We start from the raw sequence: 18,736 nt of genomic DNA, 5'->3' as shown, positions 1-18,736 counted from the left end.
AATATGAAACGTCCAAATATAAGACTCATTGGTGTCCCAGAAGGGGAAGAAAAGGGTAAAGGTCTAGGAAGAGTATTCAAATAAATTGTTGGGGAAAACTTCCCAAATCTTCTAAACAACATAAATACACAAATCATAAATGTTCAGCGAACCCCAAATAGAATAAATCCAAATAAACCCACTCCGAGACATATACTGATCACACTGTCAAACACAGAAGAGAAGGAGCAAGTTCTGAAAGCAGCAAGAGAAAAGCAATTCACCACATACAAAGGAAACAGCATAAGACTAAGTAGTGACTACTCAGCAGCCACCATGGAGGCGAGAAGGCAGTGGCACGATATATTTAAAATTCTGAGTGAGAAAAATTTCCAGCCAAGAATACTTTATCCAGCAAAGCTCTCCTTCAAATTTGAGGGAGAGCTTAAATTTTTCACAGACAAACAAATGCTGAGAGAATTTGCTAACAAGAGACCTGCCCTACTGGAGATACTCAAGGGAGCCCTACAGACAGAGAAACGAAGAAAGGACAGAGAGACTTGGAGAAAGGTTCAGTACTAAAGAGATTCGCTATGGGTACAATAAAGGATATTAATAGACAGAGGGGAAAAATATGACAAACATAAACCAAAGGATAAGATGGCTGATTCAAGAAATGCCTTCACGGTTATAACGTTGAATGTAAATGGATTAAACTCCCCAATTAAAAGATATAGACTCGCAGAATGGATCAAAAAAAATGAACCATCAATATGTTGCATACAAGAGACTCATCTTAGACACAGGGACACAAAGAAACTGAAAGTGAAAGGATGGAAAACAATATTTCATGCAAGCTACAGCCAAAAGAAAGCAGGTGTAGCAATATTAATCTCAGATAAAATAGACTTTAAATGCAGGGATGTTTTGAGAGACAAAGAAGGCCACTACATACTAATAAAAGGGGCAATTCAGCAAGAAGAAATAAAAATCGTAAATGTCTATGCACCCAACCAAGGTGCCACAAAATACATGAGAGAAACACTGGCAAAACTAAAGGAAGCAACTGATGTTTCCACAATAATTGTGGGAGACTTCAACACATCACTCTCTCCTATAGATAGATCAACCAGACAGAAGACCAATAAGGAAACTGAAAACCTAAACAATCTGATAAATGAATTAGATTTAACAGACATATACAGGACATTACATCCAAATCACCAGGATACACATACTTTTCTAGTGCTCATGGAACTTTCTCCAGAATAGATCATATGCTGGGACATAAAACAAGCCTCAATAAATTTAAAAAGTTTGAAATTATTCAAAGCACATTCTCTGACCACAATGGAATACAATTAGAAGTCAATAACCATCAGAGACTTAGAAAATTCACAAATACCTGGAGGTTAAACAACACACTCCTAAACAATCAGTGGGTTAAAGAAGAAATAGCAAGAGAAATTGCTAAATATATAGAGACGAATGAAAATGAGAACACAACATACCAAAACCTATGGGATGCAGCAAAAGCAGTGCTAAGGGGGAAATTTATAGCACTAAACGCATATATTAAAAAGGAAGAAAGAGCCAAAATCAAAGAACTAATAGATCAACTGAAGAAGCTAGAAAATGAACAGCAAACCAATCCTAAACCAACTACAAGAAAAGAAATAACAAGGATTAAAGCAGAAATAAATGACATAGAGAACAAAAAAACAATAGAGAGGATAAATATCACCAAAAGTTGGTTCTTTGAGAAGATCAACAAGATTGACAAGCCCCTAGCTAGACTGACAAAATCAAAAAGAGAGAAGACCCATATAAACAAAATCATGAATGAAAAAGGTGACATAACTGCAGATCCTGAAGAAATTAAAAAAATTGTAAGAGGATACTATGAACAACTGTATGGCAACAAACTGGATAATGTAGAGGAAATGGACAATTTCCTGGAAACATATGAACAACCTAGACTGACCAGAGAAGAAATAGAAGACCTCAACCAATCCATCACAAGCAAAGAGATCCAATCAGTCATCAAAAATCTTCCCACAAATAAATGCCCAGGGCCAGATGGCTTCACAGGGGAATTCTACCAAACTTTCCAGAAAGAACTGACACCAATCTTACTCAAACTCTTTCAAAACATTGAAGAAAATGGAACACTACCTAACTCATTTTATGAAGCTAACATCAATCTAATACCAAAACCAGGCAAAGATGTTACAAAAAAGGAAAACTACCGGCCAATCTCCCTAATGAATATAGATGCAAAAATCCTCAACAAAATACTTGCAAATCGAATCCAAAGACACATTAAAAAAATCATACACCATGACCAAGTGGGGTTCATTCCAGGCATGCAAGGATGGTTCAACATAAGAAAAACAATCAATGTATTACAACACATTAAAAACTCGAAAGGGAAAAATCAATTGATCATCTCAATTGATGCTGAAAAAGCATTTGACAAAATCCAACATCCCTTTTTGATAAAAACACTTCAAAAGGTAGGAATTGAAGGAAACTTCCTCAACATGATAAAGAGCATCTATGAAAAACCCACAGCCAGCATAGTACTCAATGGAGAGAGACTGAAAGCCTTCCCTCTAAGATCAGGAACAAGACAAGGATGCCCGCTATCACCACTGTTATTCAACATTGTGCTGGAAGTGCTAGCCAGGGCAATCCGGCAAGACAAAGAAATAAAAGGCATCCAAATTGGAAAAGAAGAAGTAAAACTGTCATTGTTTGCAGATGATATGATCTTATATCTAGAAAACCCTGAGAAATCAACGATACACCTACTAGAGCTAATAAACAAATTTAGCAAAGTAGCGGGATACAAGGTTAATGCACATAAGTCAGTAATGTTTCTATATGCTAGAAATGAACAAACTGAAGAGACACTCAAGAAAAAGATACCATTTTCAATAGCAACTAAAAAAATCAAGTACCTAGGAATAAACTTAACCAAAGATGTAAAAGACCTATACAAAGAAAACTACATAACTCTACTAAAAGAAATAGAAGGGGACCTTAAAAGATGGAAAAATATTCCATGTTCATGGATAGGAAGACTAAATGTCATTAAGATGTCAATTCTACCCAAACTCATCTACAGATTCAATGCAATCCCAATCAAAATTCCAACAACCTACTTTGCAGACTTGGAAAAGCTAGTTTTCAAATTTATTTGGAAAGGGAAGATGCCTCGAATTGCTAAAGACACTCTAAAAAAGAAAAACCAAGTGGGAGGACTTACACTCCCTGACTTTGAAGCTTATTATAAAGCCACAGTTGCCCAAACAGCATGGTACTGGCACAAAGATAGACATATAGATCAATGGAATCGAATTGAGAATTCAGAGATAGACCCTCAGATCTATGGCCGACTGATCTTTGATAAGGCCCCCAAAGTCACCGAACTGAGTCATAATGGTCTTTTCAACAAATGGGGCTGGGAGAGTTGGATATCCATATCCAAAAGAATGAAAGAGGACCCCTACCTCACCCCCTACACAAAAATTAACTCAAAATGGACCAACGATCTCAATATAAAAGAAAGTACCATAAAACTCCTAGAAGATAATGTAGGAAAACATCTTCAAGACCTTGTATTAGGCGGCCACTTCCTAGACTTTACACCCAAAGCACAAGCAACAAAAGAGAAAATAGATAAATAGGAACTCCTCAAGCTTAGAAGTTTCTGCACCTCAAAGGAATTTCTCAAAAAGGTAAAGAGGCAGCCAACTCAATGGGAAAAAATTTTTGGAAACCATGTATCTGACAAAAGACTGATATCTTGCATATATAAAGAAATCCTACAACTCAATGACAATAGTACAGTCGGCCCAATTATAAAATGGGCAAAAGATATGAAAAGACAGTTCTCTGAAGAGGAAATACAAATGGCCAAGAAACACATGAAAAAATGTTCAGCTTCACTAGCTATTAGAGAGATGCAAATTAAGACCACAATGAGATACCATCTAACACCAGTTAGAATGGCTGCCATTAAACAAACAGGAAACTACAAATGCTGGAGGGGATGTGGAGAAATTGGAACTCTTATTCACTGTTGGTGGGACTGTATAATGGTTCAGCCACTCTGGAAGTCAGTCTGGCAGTTCCTTAGAAAACTAGATATAGAGTTACCATTCGACCCAGCGATTGCACTTCTCGGTATATACCCGGAAGATCGGAAAGCAGTGACACGAACAGATATCTGCACGCCAATGTTCATAGCAGCATTATTCACAATTGCCAAGAGATGGAAACAACCCAAATGTCCTTCAACAGATGAGTGGATAAATAAAATGTGGTATATACACACGATGGAATACTACGCGGTAGTAAGAAGGAACGATCTCGTGAAACATATGACAACATGGATGAACCTTGAAGACATAATGCTAAGCGAAATAAGCCAGGCACAAAAAGAGAAATATTATATGCTACCACTAATGTGAACTTTGAAAAATATAAAACAAATGGCTTATAATGTAGAATGTAGGGGAACTAGCAATAGAGAGCAATTAAGGAAGGGGGAACAATAATCCAAGAAGAAAAGATAAGCTATTTAACGTTCTGGGGATGCCCAGGAATGACTCTGGTCTGTTAATTTCTGATGGATATAATAGGAGCAAGTTCACAGAAATGTTGCTATATTAGGTAACTTTCTTGGGGTAAAGTAGGAACATGTTGGAAGTTAAGCAGTTATCTTAGGTTAGTTGTCTTTTTCTTACTCCCTTGTTATGGTCTCTTTAAAATGTTCTTTTATTGTATGTTTGTTTTGTTTTTAACTTTTTTTTCATACAGTTGATTTAAAAAAGAAGGGAAAGTTAAAAAAAAAAAAAAAAAAAAAGGAAAAAAAAAAGATGCAGTGCCCCCTTGAGGAGCCTGTGGAGAATGCAGGGGTATTCGCCTACCCCACCTCCATGGTTGCTAACATGACCACAGACATAGGGGACTGGTGGTTTGATGGGTTGTGCCCTCTACCACAGGTTTTACCCTTGGGAAGACGGTTGCTGCAAAGGAGAGGCTAGGCCTCCCTATGGTTGTGCCTAAGAGCCTCCTCCCGAATGCCTCTTTGTTGCTCAGATGTGGCCCTGTCTCTCTAGCTAAGCCAACTTGAAAGGTGAAATCACTGCCCTCCCCCCTACGTGGGATCAGACACCCAGGGGAGTGAATCTCCCTGGCAACGTGGAATATGACTCCCGGGGAGGAATGTAGACCTGGCATCATGGGACGGAGAACATCTTCTTGACCAAAAGGGGGATGTGAAAGGAAATGAAATAAGCTTCAGTGGCAGAGATTCCAAAACGAGCCGAGAGGTCACTCTGGTGGGCACTCTTACGCACACTTTAGACAACCCTTTTTAGGTTCTAAAGAATTGGGGTAGCTGGTGGTGGATACCTGAAACTATCAAACTACAACCCAGAACCCATGAATCTCGAAGACAGTTGTATAAAAATGTAGCTTATGAGGGGTGACAATGGGATTGGGAAAGCCATAAGGACCACACTCCACTTTGTCTAGTTTATGGATGGATTAGTAGAAAAATAGGGGAAGGAAACAAACAGACAAAGGTACCCAGTGTTCTTTTTTACTTCAATTGCTCTTTTTCACTCTAATTATTATTCTTGTTATTCTTGTGTGTGTGCTAATGAAGGTGTCAGGGATTGATTTGGGTGATGAATGTACAACTATGTAATGGTACTGTGAACAATCGAAAGTACGATTTGTTTTGTATGACTGCGTGGTATATGAATATATCTCAATAAAATGAAGATTTAAAAAAAATATTTCAAATGGGACTACTTATTTTTATTATTTGTATAAAAATAATAATTATTATTATTGGGGCTAATTTTTTTAAAGTCCTTATCCATTAAATATACATACTGAATTGTTTACAGGTGAAATGATATGATGTCTAGGCTTTGCTATAAAGTACTATGGAAAAAACTAGGAGCAGGCAATAGCTATAACAAGAATAATAATGGGGTTAAGTATACTGTTCTCTCTACTGTGATATTTGTTTCCAATATCCCAAAAGAAAAAGTTTAAAACTATATTCAGATTAATTCACAGATAACAGATTTACTAAGGATTATTAAGAGAAACATGGGAGCATATTCCTAACTGCTAAGGTACAGATCAAAATCACCTATACATCCTTTCATTTTGTCCCTCTAGATGACAGTTACCAGTTCTGACTCACCAGATTCATTCCTACATTCCTATTAATAGCAAATTTGCTAGATAAAGTCTTTCAAAAACCAGGATTGAAAAAATATACAGAAGTTCAACAGGTGATTACAACTGAGGCTACTGTTGGGAAAAGGGCTAACTAAAAAAATAATAATCCTGCTAAGAATATTTTGTACTCTGTGACATATCTGTCAACAACTGGATGTTGTGCCAGTTTATATATTTATGTCTCCCAGAAAAAGCCATATTCTTTAATGCATTCTTGTGGGGGCAGATGTATTAGTGTGGATTGGGTTGGAACCTATTGGTTCAGTGTCCACGTAGATGTGACCCACCCAACTGTAGGTGATAACTCTGATTGGATAGTCTCCATGGAGGCATGGCCCCACCCATTCAGTGTGGGCCTTGCTTAGTTTACGGGAGCACTATGTAAGCTCAGACAGAAAGCAACTCATGGCTAGCTGGAGCTGAGACTGACATTTTGAAGACAGCCATAGGAAGCTGATGGAGACATTTTGGAGAATGCCATTTTGAAACACAATCTAGGAACAAGCAGATGCCAGCCACATGCTTTCCCAGCTAACAGAGGTTTTCCGGATGCCAATGGCCTTTCTCCAGTGAAGGTACCCTTTGTTGATGGACACTTTATGGCCTTAAGACTGTAACTGTTTAACCAAATAAACCCCCGTTTATAAAAGTCAATCCATTTCTGGTGTTTTGCATTCCGGCAGCATTAGCAAACTAGAACAGATGGCAATAAAGCACATAAGCATTTGCTCAATTAGATATACCGTGATCTATTACAAATCAAATGCAACAGTGGCTGTCAGTAACAACTTGGAAGAGAAGCGGCATTATACACAATCTACTATCTAACGTTCAGATGATTTCAGATATTCGGTCAAAAATTATCTTCCATGCCAGTAAGAAAGGGCCCTTTATTTCATCATCTTAATGTAACAATTGTGCTGACGTTTTTTCTATTATACTCTGATAGCAAAAACAAGTAATTCCTTGATAAAGCAAACATTTGATAAAATAAATCTCACTTGTTTGGCACAATAAGAAATATGTAATTCATTTCCTAACTGCTAGAAACTCCTATATACTGATATAACCTCAGTCACCAGTAGGAAAGATTTGAAAAGACCAAGTTACTCCTGTGTTAATCCAATACAAGAATAAGTAGATATAAGTAAACAACCAAGTATGGGAGAAAAATGATAGGGCTTGTTTATTTAACTATGAAGTTCTCTAACTTTAGGTATAGTTTAACAACAGATTTAAGGAGGAAAAAAACATGCCTTCATGAAGTCCCATTTTGTCCCTCAAAGAATATTTTTAAAATGTATATAATAGAATGAAAAAAATGATATTCCAAATTGTTTGAAACTCTGGAAGAGGATCTAGACTGGAGAAGAACCCTGCAAATGTCAAATTGAATAAAAAGAATATCAGGAAGGAATCTTCTGTCCCAGACCAGCCAGCCCTCTCCCCTCCCACCTCACATGGTCTTATGTGGGAAAGGCACAGAATCAGCAGACGGGACCTCTCCCACCATGGACAGACTATAAAATCTCTCACAGCAGTGAGACATACCCCCACTGTCTGAAAACCCAGGGTACAGAGGAGGACATTTCAAGGCCCAGGTCAATGAGGGACAAAGAAATTGAGAAAACGTGGGCTGAGACTGCGTTTCCAGCCCTGGGGGAAACCTTGAGGGAAGCAGTAGACAGTGGCCATTTCCTTGCCTGTATTGCATTTAACCGTCATTATCTCTTTAATTGCTTTCTTTTTTTTTTTTTCCTTTTAATTGTGGGAACAAATATACAAAATAAACTTACCCATCTCAACCACTCCAAGCATACCATTCAAGGGGATTAATCATATTCACAACATTGCAGTACACTCATGCCTTCCATTACTAAAACTTTCCCAGCTGCCCTATCAGAAGCGCTACACCCCTTCCGCAGTTAATGCTCCATTTTCCCGGTCCCTCCCCCCAGGCAACCTGAACTCTAATGTCTGTCTCTATGAACATGCTTATTTTCTGTGTAGTTACCATGGTGCTTAAATTTAACATCCTAAATTTATAAGAATCACGTTTGCTTTGATACCAACTTAATTTCAACAGTATACACAAAATATTACCCTATACCCCTCCATTCCCCCACCTTTATCTATGTAGTTCTTGTCACAAATTACAAGTTTATATACTATTATTCCCAAGCCACTGGTTTATCATTACATTTTATGCATTTCCCTTTTAGATCCTGAGGAAGTAAAAAGTGGAGTTACGACTCAAAAATACAATAACTCTGGCACCAAAAGTCTTTATTTTTCATGCAGCTTTAATCTACTGTCTATTGTCCTTTCCTTTCAATTTGAAGAATTCTTTTTAGCATCCCTTGTAGAACCAGTTTAGTAGTAAGAAACTCCCTCAACTTTTTGTCATCTAAGAATATCTTAGTATCTCATTCTTATTTTTTAAAATGCAATTTTATTGAGATATATTCATGCACCATACAATCCGTCCAAAATATACCATCAATGGCTCTAAGTATCATCACTTAGTTCAGCAATCGTCATCACAACCAATTTTAGAATATTTTTCATTACTCCAAAAATAATTATAAGAAGATAAAACATAAAGTAGAAGAAAACCCAAAAAAACCTGTACTCCATATCCCCCCTATTGTCTGACCCCTAGTAAATTTATTATTGTTGATGACAGAATGTGGTAAATTTATTATTGCTGATGATAGAATATTAAGATATTACTGCTAACTCTAGTCCATAGTTCACAATAGGTACATTTTCTCTCAAATGCCCCTCTATTATTAACTCCTTTAAATAGTGTCATACATTTGTTCTAGTTCATGAGAGAACTTTTTTTAAAGCTGTAATGTTAATCACAGTATCGTCCACCAGGAGATTCACTGTTATACATTCCATTGTTTTAAACTCTAGCTTTCCTTCTGCTAACACACATAACTCTAAACTACCCACTTTCAACCACACTCACTCACAAAACAGCACTATTATACACAGAATAATGTGCTACCATCACCTCTATCCATTTCCAAACGTTTAAGTTCAACCTAGTTAAACATTCTGCACATATTAAGCAACCACTCCCCATTCTCTAGCCTCATTCTATCCCCTGGTAACCTATATTCTAGATTTTATATCTATGAGTTTATATACTATAATTAGCTCATATATTAGTGAAATTATACAATATTTGTCCTTTTCTGTTTGGCTTATATCACTCAACATAATGTTCTCAAGGTTCATCCACGTTGTCAAGTACATCAGGACTCCCTTCTTACAGATGAAAATTTTTCCATTGTATGTATATACCACATCTTGTTTATCCATTTGTTGGTTGATGGACACTGGGGTTGTTTCTATCTTATTCCAATTGTGAATAATTAACATCTGTTGATGGACTCGGGTTGTTTCCATCTTTTGGCAATTGTGAACAATAAACATCGGTGTTCAAGTATCTATTCGCCTCCCTGCTTTCAGATCTTCTGGGTATATACCAAGTAGCAGGATTGCTGGATCATAAGGCACTTCTATATTTAGCTTTCTAAGGAACCACCAAACTGTCTTCCACAGCGGCTGTACCATTTCATATTCCCATCAGCAGTGAGTAAATGTTCCTACTTTTCCACATCCTCTTCAACACTTGTTTCCTGTTTGTTTAATACGGGTCATTCTAGTAGGTATGAAATGGCATCTCATTGTGATTTTGTTTTGCATTTCCCTAACAGCTAGTGAAGCTGAGAATCTTTTCATATGCTTTTTAGCCATCTGTATTTCCTCTATGGAAAAATGTCTATTCATGTCTTTTGCTCATTTTTTATTTGGGCTATTTGACTTTTTATTGTTGAGTTGTAGGGTTTCTTTATATATTCTGGATATCAAACCCTTATCAGTTTGTGGTTTCCAAATCTTTTCTCCTGTTGAGTTGGTTGCCTTTTCACCCTTTTGACAAAGTCCTTTGAAGTATATTAGTATTCAGTTTTGAGGAGATCCCATTTATCTAGATTTTCTTTTGTTGCTTGTGCTTTGGATATAAGGTCTAGGAAACTACCTCCTCCTCCTCCTACCACTAGATCTTGAAGGTGTTTCCCTGTATTTTCTTCTACAAGTTGTATGGTACTGGCTTTTATATTTAGGTCTTTGATCCATTTTGAATTAATTTTTGTATAGGGTACGAGCTAGAGGTCCTATGTCATTTTGGATATGGCTATCCAGTTCCCCCCATACCATTTACTGAAGAGACTGTTCTGTCCCAGTTGAGTGGATTTGGAAGCCGTGTCAAAAATCAATTCACCGTATATCTGAAGGTCTATTTCTGAACTCTCAATTCAATTCTACTGGTCAATATGTCTGTATTTAAGCCAGTACCATGCTATTTTGACCACTGTGGTTTTATAATATGCTTTAAAGTCTGGAAGTGTGACTCCTCCCATTTCTCAAGGCCCCTTACCTTTCCAAATAAATCTGAAAATTAGCTTTTCCATTTCTGTAAAGTAGGCTGTTGAAATTTTGTTTAGTATTGCATTGCATCTATAGATCGATATGGGTAAAATTGACATCTTAATGAAATTTAGCCTTCCAACCCATGAACACAGAATGTCTTTCCATTTATTTAGGTCTTCTTTGATTTCTTTTAGCAATGTTTTCTAGTTATCTGTGTACAGGTCCTTTACATCCATAGTTGAGTTTATCCATAGATATTTAATTAGTTGCTATTATAAATGGAATTTTTTTCTTGATTATCTCCATGGATACCTTATTATTACTGTATAGAAACCCTACTGATTTTTGCATGTTGCTCTTGTATCCTGCCAATTTGCTGAGCTCATTTATTAGCTCAAGTAGCTTTGTCATAGTTTTTTAGGGATTTTCTAAGCGTAGGATCATGTTGTCTACAGATACCAAAAGTTTTACTTTTCCTTTCCCATTTGGATGTTTTTTATTTACTTTTCCTGCTCTACAACTATTTACTCTAACTAGAGCTTTTAGCACAACATTGAATAACAGTGGTGACACTGGGCATCCTTATCTTCTTCCCAATCTAAGAGCGAAAGCTTTCAATCTCACAGTTGAGTACAATGTTACCTGCAGGTTTTTCACACACGCCCTTTATCATGTTGAAGAAGTTTCCTTTGATTCCTGCCTTTGGAAGTGTTTTTATAAAGAAAGGATGCTGAATATTGTCAAATGCCTTTTCTGCATCAGTTGAGATGATCATGTGGTTTTTCCCTTTCAATTTGTTGATATGGTATATTACATTAGTTGATTTTCTTGGTTTCATGGTGTGTAATTCTTTTAATGTGCTGTTAGAGTCGACTGGCAAGTATTTTGTTATGGATTTTTGCAGATATATTCATTACAAAGGTTGGTCTGTAGTTTTCTTTATTTGTATTATCATTAGCAGGCTTTGATATTAGGGTGATGTTGGCTTCATAGAATGAGTTAGGTAGTAGTCTCTCTTCAATTTTTTGGAACAGTTTGAGCAGAAATGGTGTTAATTCTTCTTGGAATGCTTGGTAAAATTCACCTGTGAAGCCATCTGATCCTGGGCTTTTCTTTTGGAAGTTTTTGGATGACTGATTCAATCAGTTTACTTGTGATTGGTTTGTTGAGGTTTTCTACTTCTTCTCGAGTTACTGTGGGTTGTTTGTGTGCTCCTAGGAAGTTCTACATTTCATCTAAGTTGTATAGTTTGTAGGCATACAGTTGTTCATAGTATCCCCTTATGACCTTTTTTACTTCTTCAGGGTCCATGGTAATGACCCCTCTAATTTCTGATTTTGATTATTATTATTTGCCTCTTCTCTCTTTTTGTCTTTGTCAGTCTAGCTAAGGGTTTGTCGATTTTATTCATCTTCTCAAAGAACAAACTTCTGGCTTTACTGATTCTCTCTATTATTTATTTGCTCTCCATTTCACTTATTTCCACTTCAATTTTTATTTCTTTCCTTCTGTTTGTTTTGGGATTAGTTTGCTATTCTTTCTGTAGTTTCTCCAGTTGTTCAGTTAGGTCTTTCATGTTAGCTCTTTCTTCCTTTTTAATGTAAGAATTTAGAGCTATAAATTTCCTTCTCAGTACTGCCTTAACTGCAACCCATGAGTATCGACATGTTGTATTCTCATTTTCATTTGTCTTCAGATATTTACTGATTTCTCTTGCAATTTCTTCTTTGACATATTGATTGTTTAACAGCATGTTGTTCAACCTACATATATTTGTGAAATTTCCAGTTCTCTGATTATTATTGATTTTCAGCTTCATTCCATTATGATCAGAGAAAGTGCCCCAGGAAAGCCTACCACTTACAAGTAGATTTTCTTGCTTCAGTGCTCACCCTATTACCATAGTCCTTTAACTGTTTAGCTGTTTATCTGGAGCTTTGAGAAAGATGTTTCCGTCAGTTCTTGCTGGTTGTTCAAAGCTTCTATGGGCAGATAAGCCCTGACGTGTCTCACTCCACCATCATGAATGGGGCCTATTTAATGTCCTTTTAAGTATTCATATATAAGTTTGTAGGAAAATAATTTTGTATTAGTTTCTTTTAGAAGCCATATATATTCTTTAGCAAATCTTGTTAAGGTTGCAAGCCCAGGAATTTAATGCACATTAACTACCTATTACATCCCAGGCTATGGGTTTTGTACCCTCACAAACACAGACAAGTATTAATATCTCACATTTTATTAATATAGCAACTGAGAGGCCAATTAAATAACTTTCCATAAGCCACCCAAATGCTAAACAGCAGAGCCAGAAATCACATCTATAAATATATGACCCTAAACCTCACTTTGCTACCACTAAAAAAGTATTTTATTTCTTTATTTATCAAATAAATATTTACTGTATACCCACTGTATGCTGGAAAAACTATTCTAGAATTCTAGATGAATAGCAGGAAATAAAAAAGACAATCCTTGTGCTTTACAGTAATTACATTCTAACAAGGAAAACAAAAAATAATGATATAAATATGTATTACAATGACAGATATTATTCAAAACAATAAGTCTAAAAAAAGGATAAAGAGCTAGAACAAGGAGGTAGTAGGCCTTTTTAATTAGGATGATCTGAGTAGGACATTCTAGGAAGTGACATTTAAGCAGATAGATCTGTCTGAATAAGGAACCAAGCAATGTGAAGATCTAGAGGAAAACATGGTATGAGAAAAGAGCAAATGGAAAAAGACTTCAGGAAAAATTGAATGTTGTGCATTCAAGGAAGAACAAAAAGACAACTGAAGCTAAAAGGAAGTGAATAAAGGAGAGAGTAATGGGATATGAGGCTAGAGACAAAGGCAGGAGCTAAAACACATAGAGGCTTGCCAGCAATTATAAAAATATTCATTCTTATTCTGCTTGTAACAGAAGCCATTCGAAGGTTTTTAGAGAAACTGCATGATCTGATTTACAAGATTTTATCCGATTCGAAGATCCCTCTGGCTGCAATGTTGAGAACTGACTGAGGCAGGGACACAAACAAGATGACAAATTAGAAAGCTATAAGCAGAATCAGAGAACTGCAACTGTCCAATATGATAGCCTCTGGTCCCATGTGGTTATTAAGCATTCGAAATGAAGCTCATCTGAACTGAGATATGCTTTAAGTGTAAAATACACACCAGTTATTGTAGACTTTTCGAAGTAGAGAAAAAAGAAATATCTCATTAATATTTTTTCTTTTTATTACATATTGATATAATATTTTAGATATTCTGGGTTAAAAATAACAGATTATTAAAATTAATTTCACCTGTTTCTTATTTTAATGTTTTAATGTGGCAATTATAAAATTATAAATTACAAAGGTAGCCCCCATCATATTTCTATTCGACAGAGCTAATACAGAGGACGGTGGCACAGACTAGAGTTTTAAAGGTAAAATGAAAAGAAGTTCTAGATTTTGGATACATTTTGAAAGTAGAGACAGCAAAACCTGTTAATAGAGTAAATGTGAGGTATAGGGAAAACAGAGAAATCATCATGACTCCTAAAATTTTGGCCTAAGGAACTGAGGGGGTGAAATACACTGCAATGGTGAAATTCAGGAGTTATATTCTGGAACCTTATGTTTGACCTACTCTGTAGGATAACCCAAAATGTCAAGTCATAATCTTAGCATTCACATATCCAGAAAGCATCATTCATAAGGAGTATAAATAAATAGTACTCCTGGAGTTTACCCTGGGGCCACAAAAGCTGTACCCAACAGCCTCGTGTCAAATATTCTCCAGGTAGTATATATTCAATAAATAATGTTGAGTAACTGTTAGAATATAATGCAGGCACATAAATTTGATTCATGTATAATCTAAATTCTACTAATAAGAACAATATGTAGAGCTCAAATTTTTAATCCAACAGCCCAGGATTCAAATGCTAGCTCCACCACACTAACTGTGTAAAGTTCCACAAAATTTTAAACCTTTTCATCCTCAGTTTACTTATCTTTAAAATGGAATGTGCTGGTTTAGAGCTGTTATGTATCCAAGAAAAGCCATGCTCTTGTAATCCAGTCTTGTGGACCTATTTTGGGTGGTACCTTTTGGTTTGATTAGGCTATTCAATTGAGATGTGACCCAGCAGCCCATTCTAGGTGGGTTTTAATCCCCTTGCTGGAGCCCTTCATGAGAGGATAAAACACAGATGAAACTCAGAGAGCTCAGAGAAGCTAAGAGATGAAATCCAGAGTTTGCTCTGGAGAAGTTAAGAGAGGAAAAGCCTGTGCGGAGGAGGGGACAGGCTGAGAGAAAAAGCCATTGAAACCAGAGCCCAGGAAAGAAGGACCAACAGACACTGTCATGTGCCTTCCCATGTGACAGAGGAACCCCAGATGCCAGCAGCCTTTCCTCTGAGAAGTTATCTTCCTCTTGATGCCTTAATTTGAACATTTTTATGGCCTTAGAACTGCAAATTTGCAACCTAAGAAATCCCCACTGAAAATGTCAACCCATTCCTGGCATATTGCAGTCCAGCAGCTTGAGCTAAACGAAACATAGAATAAACATTTACCTCATACTCGGAGGACTAAATAAGATATGTAAGGCAATTAATATTATTCTTGGCACACAGTAAATGTTTATTACATGACAACTACTAATAAAATCAAATTTTAGAATAAGAAATTAGAGTAAAATTAGAGTAAGAAATGCAGTAAGTGACACAAGACTCTTGGAGAATATTTAGTCTTACCTTAAAATTAGAATATACAGTATCTTAGTTCAGAATTCTCCAAATTTAAAATGTCTTACCTATAAGTAGTGTTTGGAACGTAGACATCCCTGGCAGGAAACTCCAAAATTTCTCTGGTAGGTCTAACTCTACTGTCAGGGTAAAGCTTGACTTGAAGCAGTTCTGGGGTTAGGCAATAATGAGGATTTTCTGGTGCAGGAGAAATGTCTATCTTCAGCTGAGCTGTGTATTAAAACATTTTATAAGAGCTAAGTACACATAATAGATTAAAAACTCCATGATATAAATGTTTTGAAAAGTTTCAGATCTTATTTTTGCTAGAAGCCTGGAAAGAATACTACAGAAATCAAAGTACTATCATTTCAGCATCTAAAGTATTTCAGTTTACCAAGTCTCAAACTTGTAAAATTACTAACACAAATGGAAATGCTTGTAAATTAATAAACACTTACTAATGAATGAATACATGGAAAGGAAGGAACGAAGAGGCAAGAAAGAAAAAGGAAGAAAACACAGAGAGGGAGGAATCTAACATAGGAACAAGGCATCAATTTTAAAGATTAAAAGATTTAATTTAGACTTAGCAGACTTCAAAACAGTTTTACTCCGGAATGGTTTGCTCAAACCATAATATGAATCTGTTTCTTACTATTTATCATCCATGTATTTTCTTTCTCCTTGAGAAAATAATTTTAGGCCATTATGTTATTCCTCTCATTTCAGTACTCAAATTATCAAAGATGGTAAATGCGGCATCCAACTTTTAAACCATGTGGTAGTAGATTAGATTAATGAGATAAAGGAGAAGACTGACAGACACTGAGCATAGAACAATGTAGACCAGAAAAGTAAAAACAAAAGGAATTTATAATTACAACCAAGACAACATATCAGTGATAGTTTTAATCATACTACTCAAAATTTTAAAAATACCTGTTATGGGTCTTAGTCTCCGTAGGACTGAAGATGGCCTTCTCATATCAGCAAGGAATTTGTAAAGATCTTCATCACTTAAGCGGTCTCCTTCCTAATTTCACAGAGAGAGGAAAAAAACAGTCAATAAAACAAACATGCAAGATTTCAAGTAAATTAATATTACCTGCTAATAATTCTGTCCTCATAATTTAGTCATAATGAAAAGTAAAATTAAATTAATAGGATTATGAAGATATACAAATACCATCTTTACTTATTTCCTTATGTCTTTTTGTGATTTCCAGTTTTATCAGCATTTATGATTCTATTATCTATTTCCTATTTTATGTATTTATAGTCCATTTTTATACCTATATTATAGGACACCTATAATATCAAGTTACACAATTCAAGTTAGAGTTAGATGAAAAGAAGAAAGGAAAAATAAGGCTACAGACAAAAAACAGAGCAAAAAAGTAGGCTATCATAAAAATACATGACAATATTATAAACTCGTTAAACCTAAATTTGTATTTCAATTTCAACTTTATATCACCAAATTCAAAGGAAAGCATAGTTAAATCCAAAATTAATAATTAAAATATCAATTATTTTAAATTAATATAATTTAATTATATTAAAAAAATAGATCTCGTTTTTTAACAATGAGATCAACAGAGATCAACAAAGCTGTTTCAGAAAAGCACAAGTATCTTGATAATAAAGCAGGAAGAAAATTCCTAAGAGACGTCAATGGGGAAAAACACTAGAAAATGACTTATCTAATTAATATATATATTCAAATTTAATTTTAATATCTCCTTTTCTCTCAAAATTAAAATAGCTAAGGGTTTATTAATTTCATTCTTTTATTCATAAAGTCTTTAGATATTACTGATCAAATCCTCCTGCTTTTGTTATTTTTAAGGTTTTAATGTGTAATTTATTTATTTTCTTTATATATTATTTGACAATGACCATATTTAATGATATGTTATTACTATCAGCTCACCTTGGGCCATATCCCATTTATTCCCTATTGTATTCTCAAAAGGGTACCATATTTGATCTCTTTATGCCATTATTTAGGAAAATTATTTTCAATTTCTAAGTGGTTGGAGATTTCTATTATTACTTTTATAAATGGTTTTTTCTTTTACTGAGTTAGATAATTTGACTTCATTAGGATATATTTAGTAATATATGACTAAATATTGTAGATATTCCATCAGGTGCTGAAACAGTATATTCTCTCTTTTGGATAAATTAATAAATATAAATCTTTAAATAAACTTTATAATATATTATCTCTAGACTTTATTTTTGTCTACTTAATCTATTGAACTGATTTTATTATTGGCCTCCATTCTTCATTCCCTCTTTGTTCCCATGTCTTTTGAAGGGTAGGGGATAATGCCCTCTCCAAGACTTGGCTATGTGACTTCCTTTGGCCAACAAACAAAGGTAATGAAAACAAGAGACTTGAAACATTTGCACAATTAAGCTTTCTCTCCCCCTGTACTTCTGCCACTGCTTTGAGAATATGACCAAGCTCACCTGCAAGAGGATAAGAGCAGAAGGTAAGAGACATATGGAACAGAGAAAGCTGAGTCACCTCAGGCTTCTCAGCAGAAGTCAGACTAGAATAACTGAACCCTAGGCAACATCCAAACAGGTGAACAAGTCTAGTTCTGTGGAACCACCAAGGTGACACTCCCTACTCCATTCTATATGCTGGCTGTTACGTGCCACTGTCTTACTATGCAAGGACTGCTAAACTATATAGCACAGACTGGCTGGCTTAAACAATAGGAGTTTATTGTCTTTCAGTTTTGAAAACTAATTAAGTCCAAAATCAAGGTATTAGCAGGCCATGGTTTCTCCAAACTCTACAGCATTCTGGTGGTTTCTGGTAGTAGCTCACCAGCAATACATAGCTCAAACTCTGCCTCCACAGGGCAGCCAAATTTATCCTTCTGTCTCCTACTTTTGACTCTGTCCAACTGTCTCTGCTTATAAGGACCCCATCATATTTAATTAAGATCCACTTGGATTAAGTTTGGCCTCACTTCAACTGACAACATTTTGAAAGGTCCTATTTATAAGTGGGTTTGCATCCACAGGACCAGAGGTTAGGACTATGTTCATTCCAGCATATTGTCTATGTTTTCATGCAATTATTATCATTTTATACATACAATTTTGTTTTTTGCTTTTATATTTTAAACATCATTTAAATAACTGCATAATATTCCACCAAACTGATACAGGATATTTCATTAGCCCTAATTGTAGATATTTAAGCACAGATTCCTAATTTTCAGTATTGAGGCAAACAATGGTATACATTAGAAAGAGAAAAACTGATAAAAATATA

General features: G+C 35.5%; 1 protein-coding gene across 9 annotated transcripts in view; it reads right to left on the bottom strand.

Moving 5' to 3' along the window:
- The window catches only part of DOCK7 (dedicator of cytokinesis 7), a 325,545-nt gene that overhangs the window by 173,751 nt on the left and 133,058 nt on the right, over positions 1–18,736 (bottom strand). For all 9 annotated transcript variants that reach the window (XR_005215342.1, XR_005215344.1, XR_005215343.1 and 6 more), the window contains 2 exons: positions 16,378–16,471; positions 15,504–15,666 (listed from right to left, as the gene is read on the bottom strand). Coding sequence is in view for 2 of the 9 variants with exons in the window: in XM_037827046.1 (XP_037682974.1) it covers positions 15,504–15,666; positions 16,378–16,471 (257 nt within the window). In the remaining 7 variants the exon portion in view is untranslated. The remainder of the gene's footprint in view (positions 1–15,503; positions 15,667–16,377; positions 16,472–18,736) is intronic.

This window comes from Choloepus didactylus, chromosome 2 (assembly GCF_015220235.1).
Source record: "Choloepus didactylus isolate mChoDid1 chromosome 2, mChoDid1.pri, whole genome shotgun sequence".
NCBI lineage: Eukaryota > Metazoa > Chordata > Mammalia > Pilosa > Megalonychidae > Choloepus > Choloepus didactylus.
Note: the sequence above shows the minus strand (reverse complement) of the source record. Positions and strands in the feature narration are given on the sequence as shown.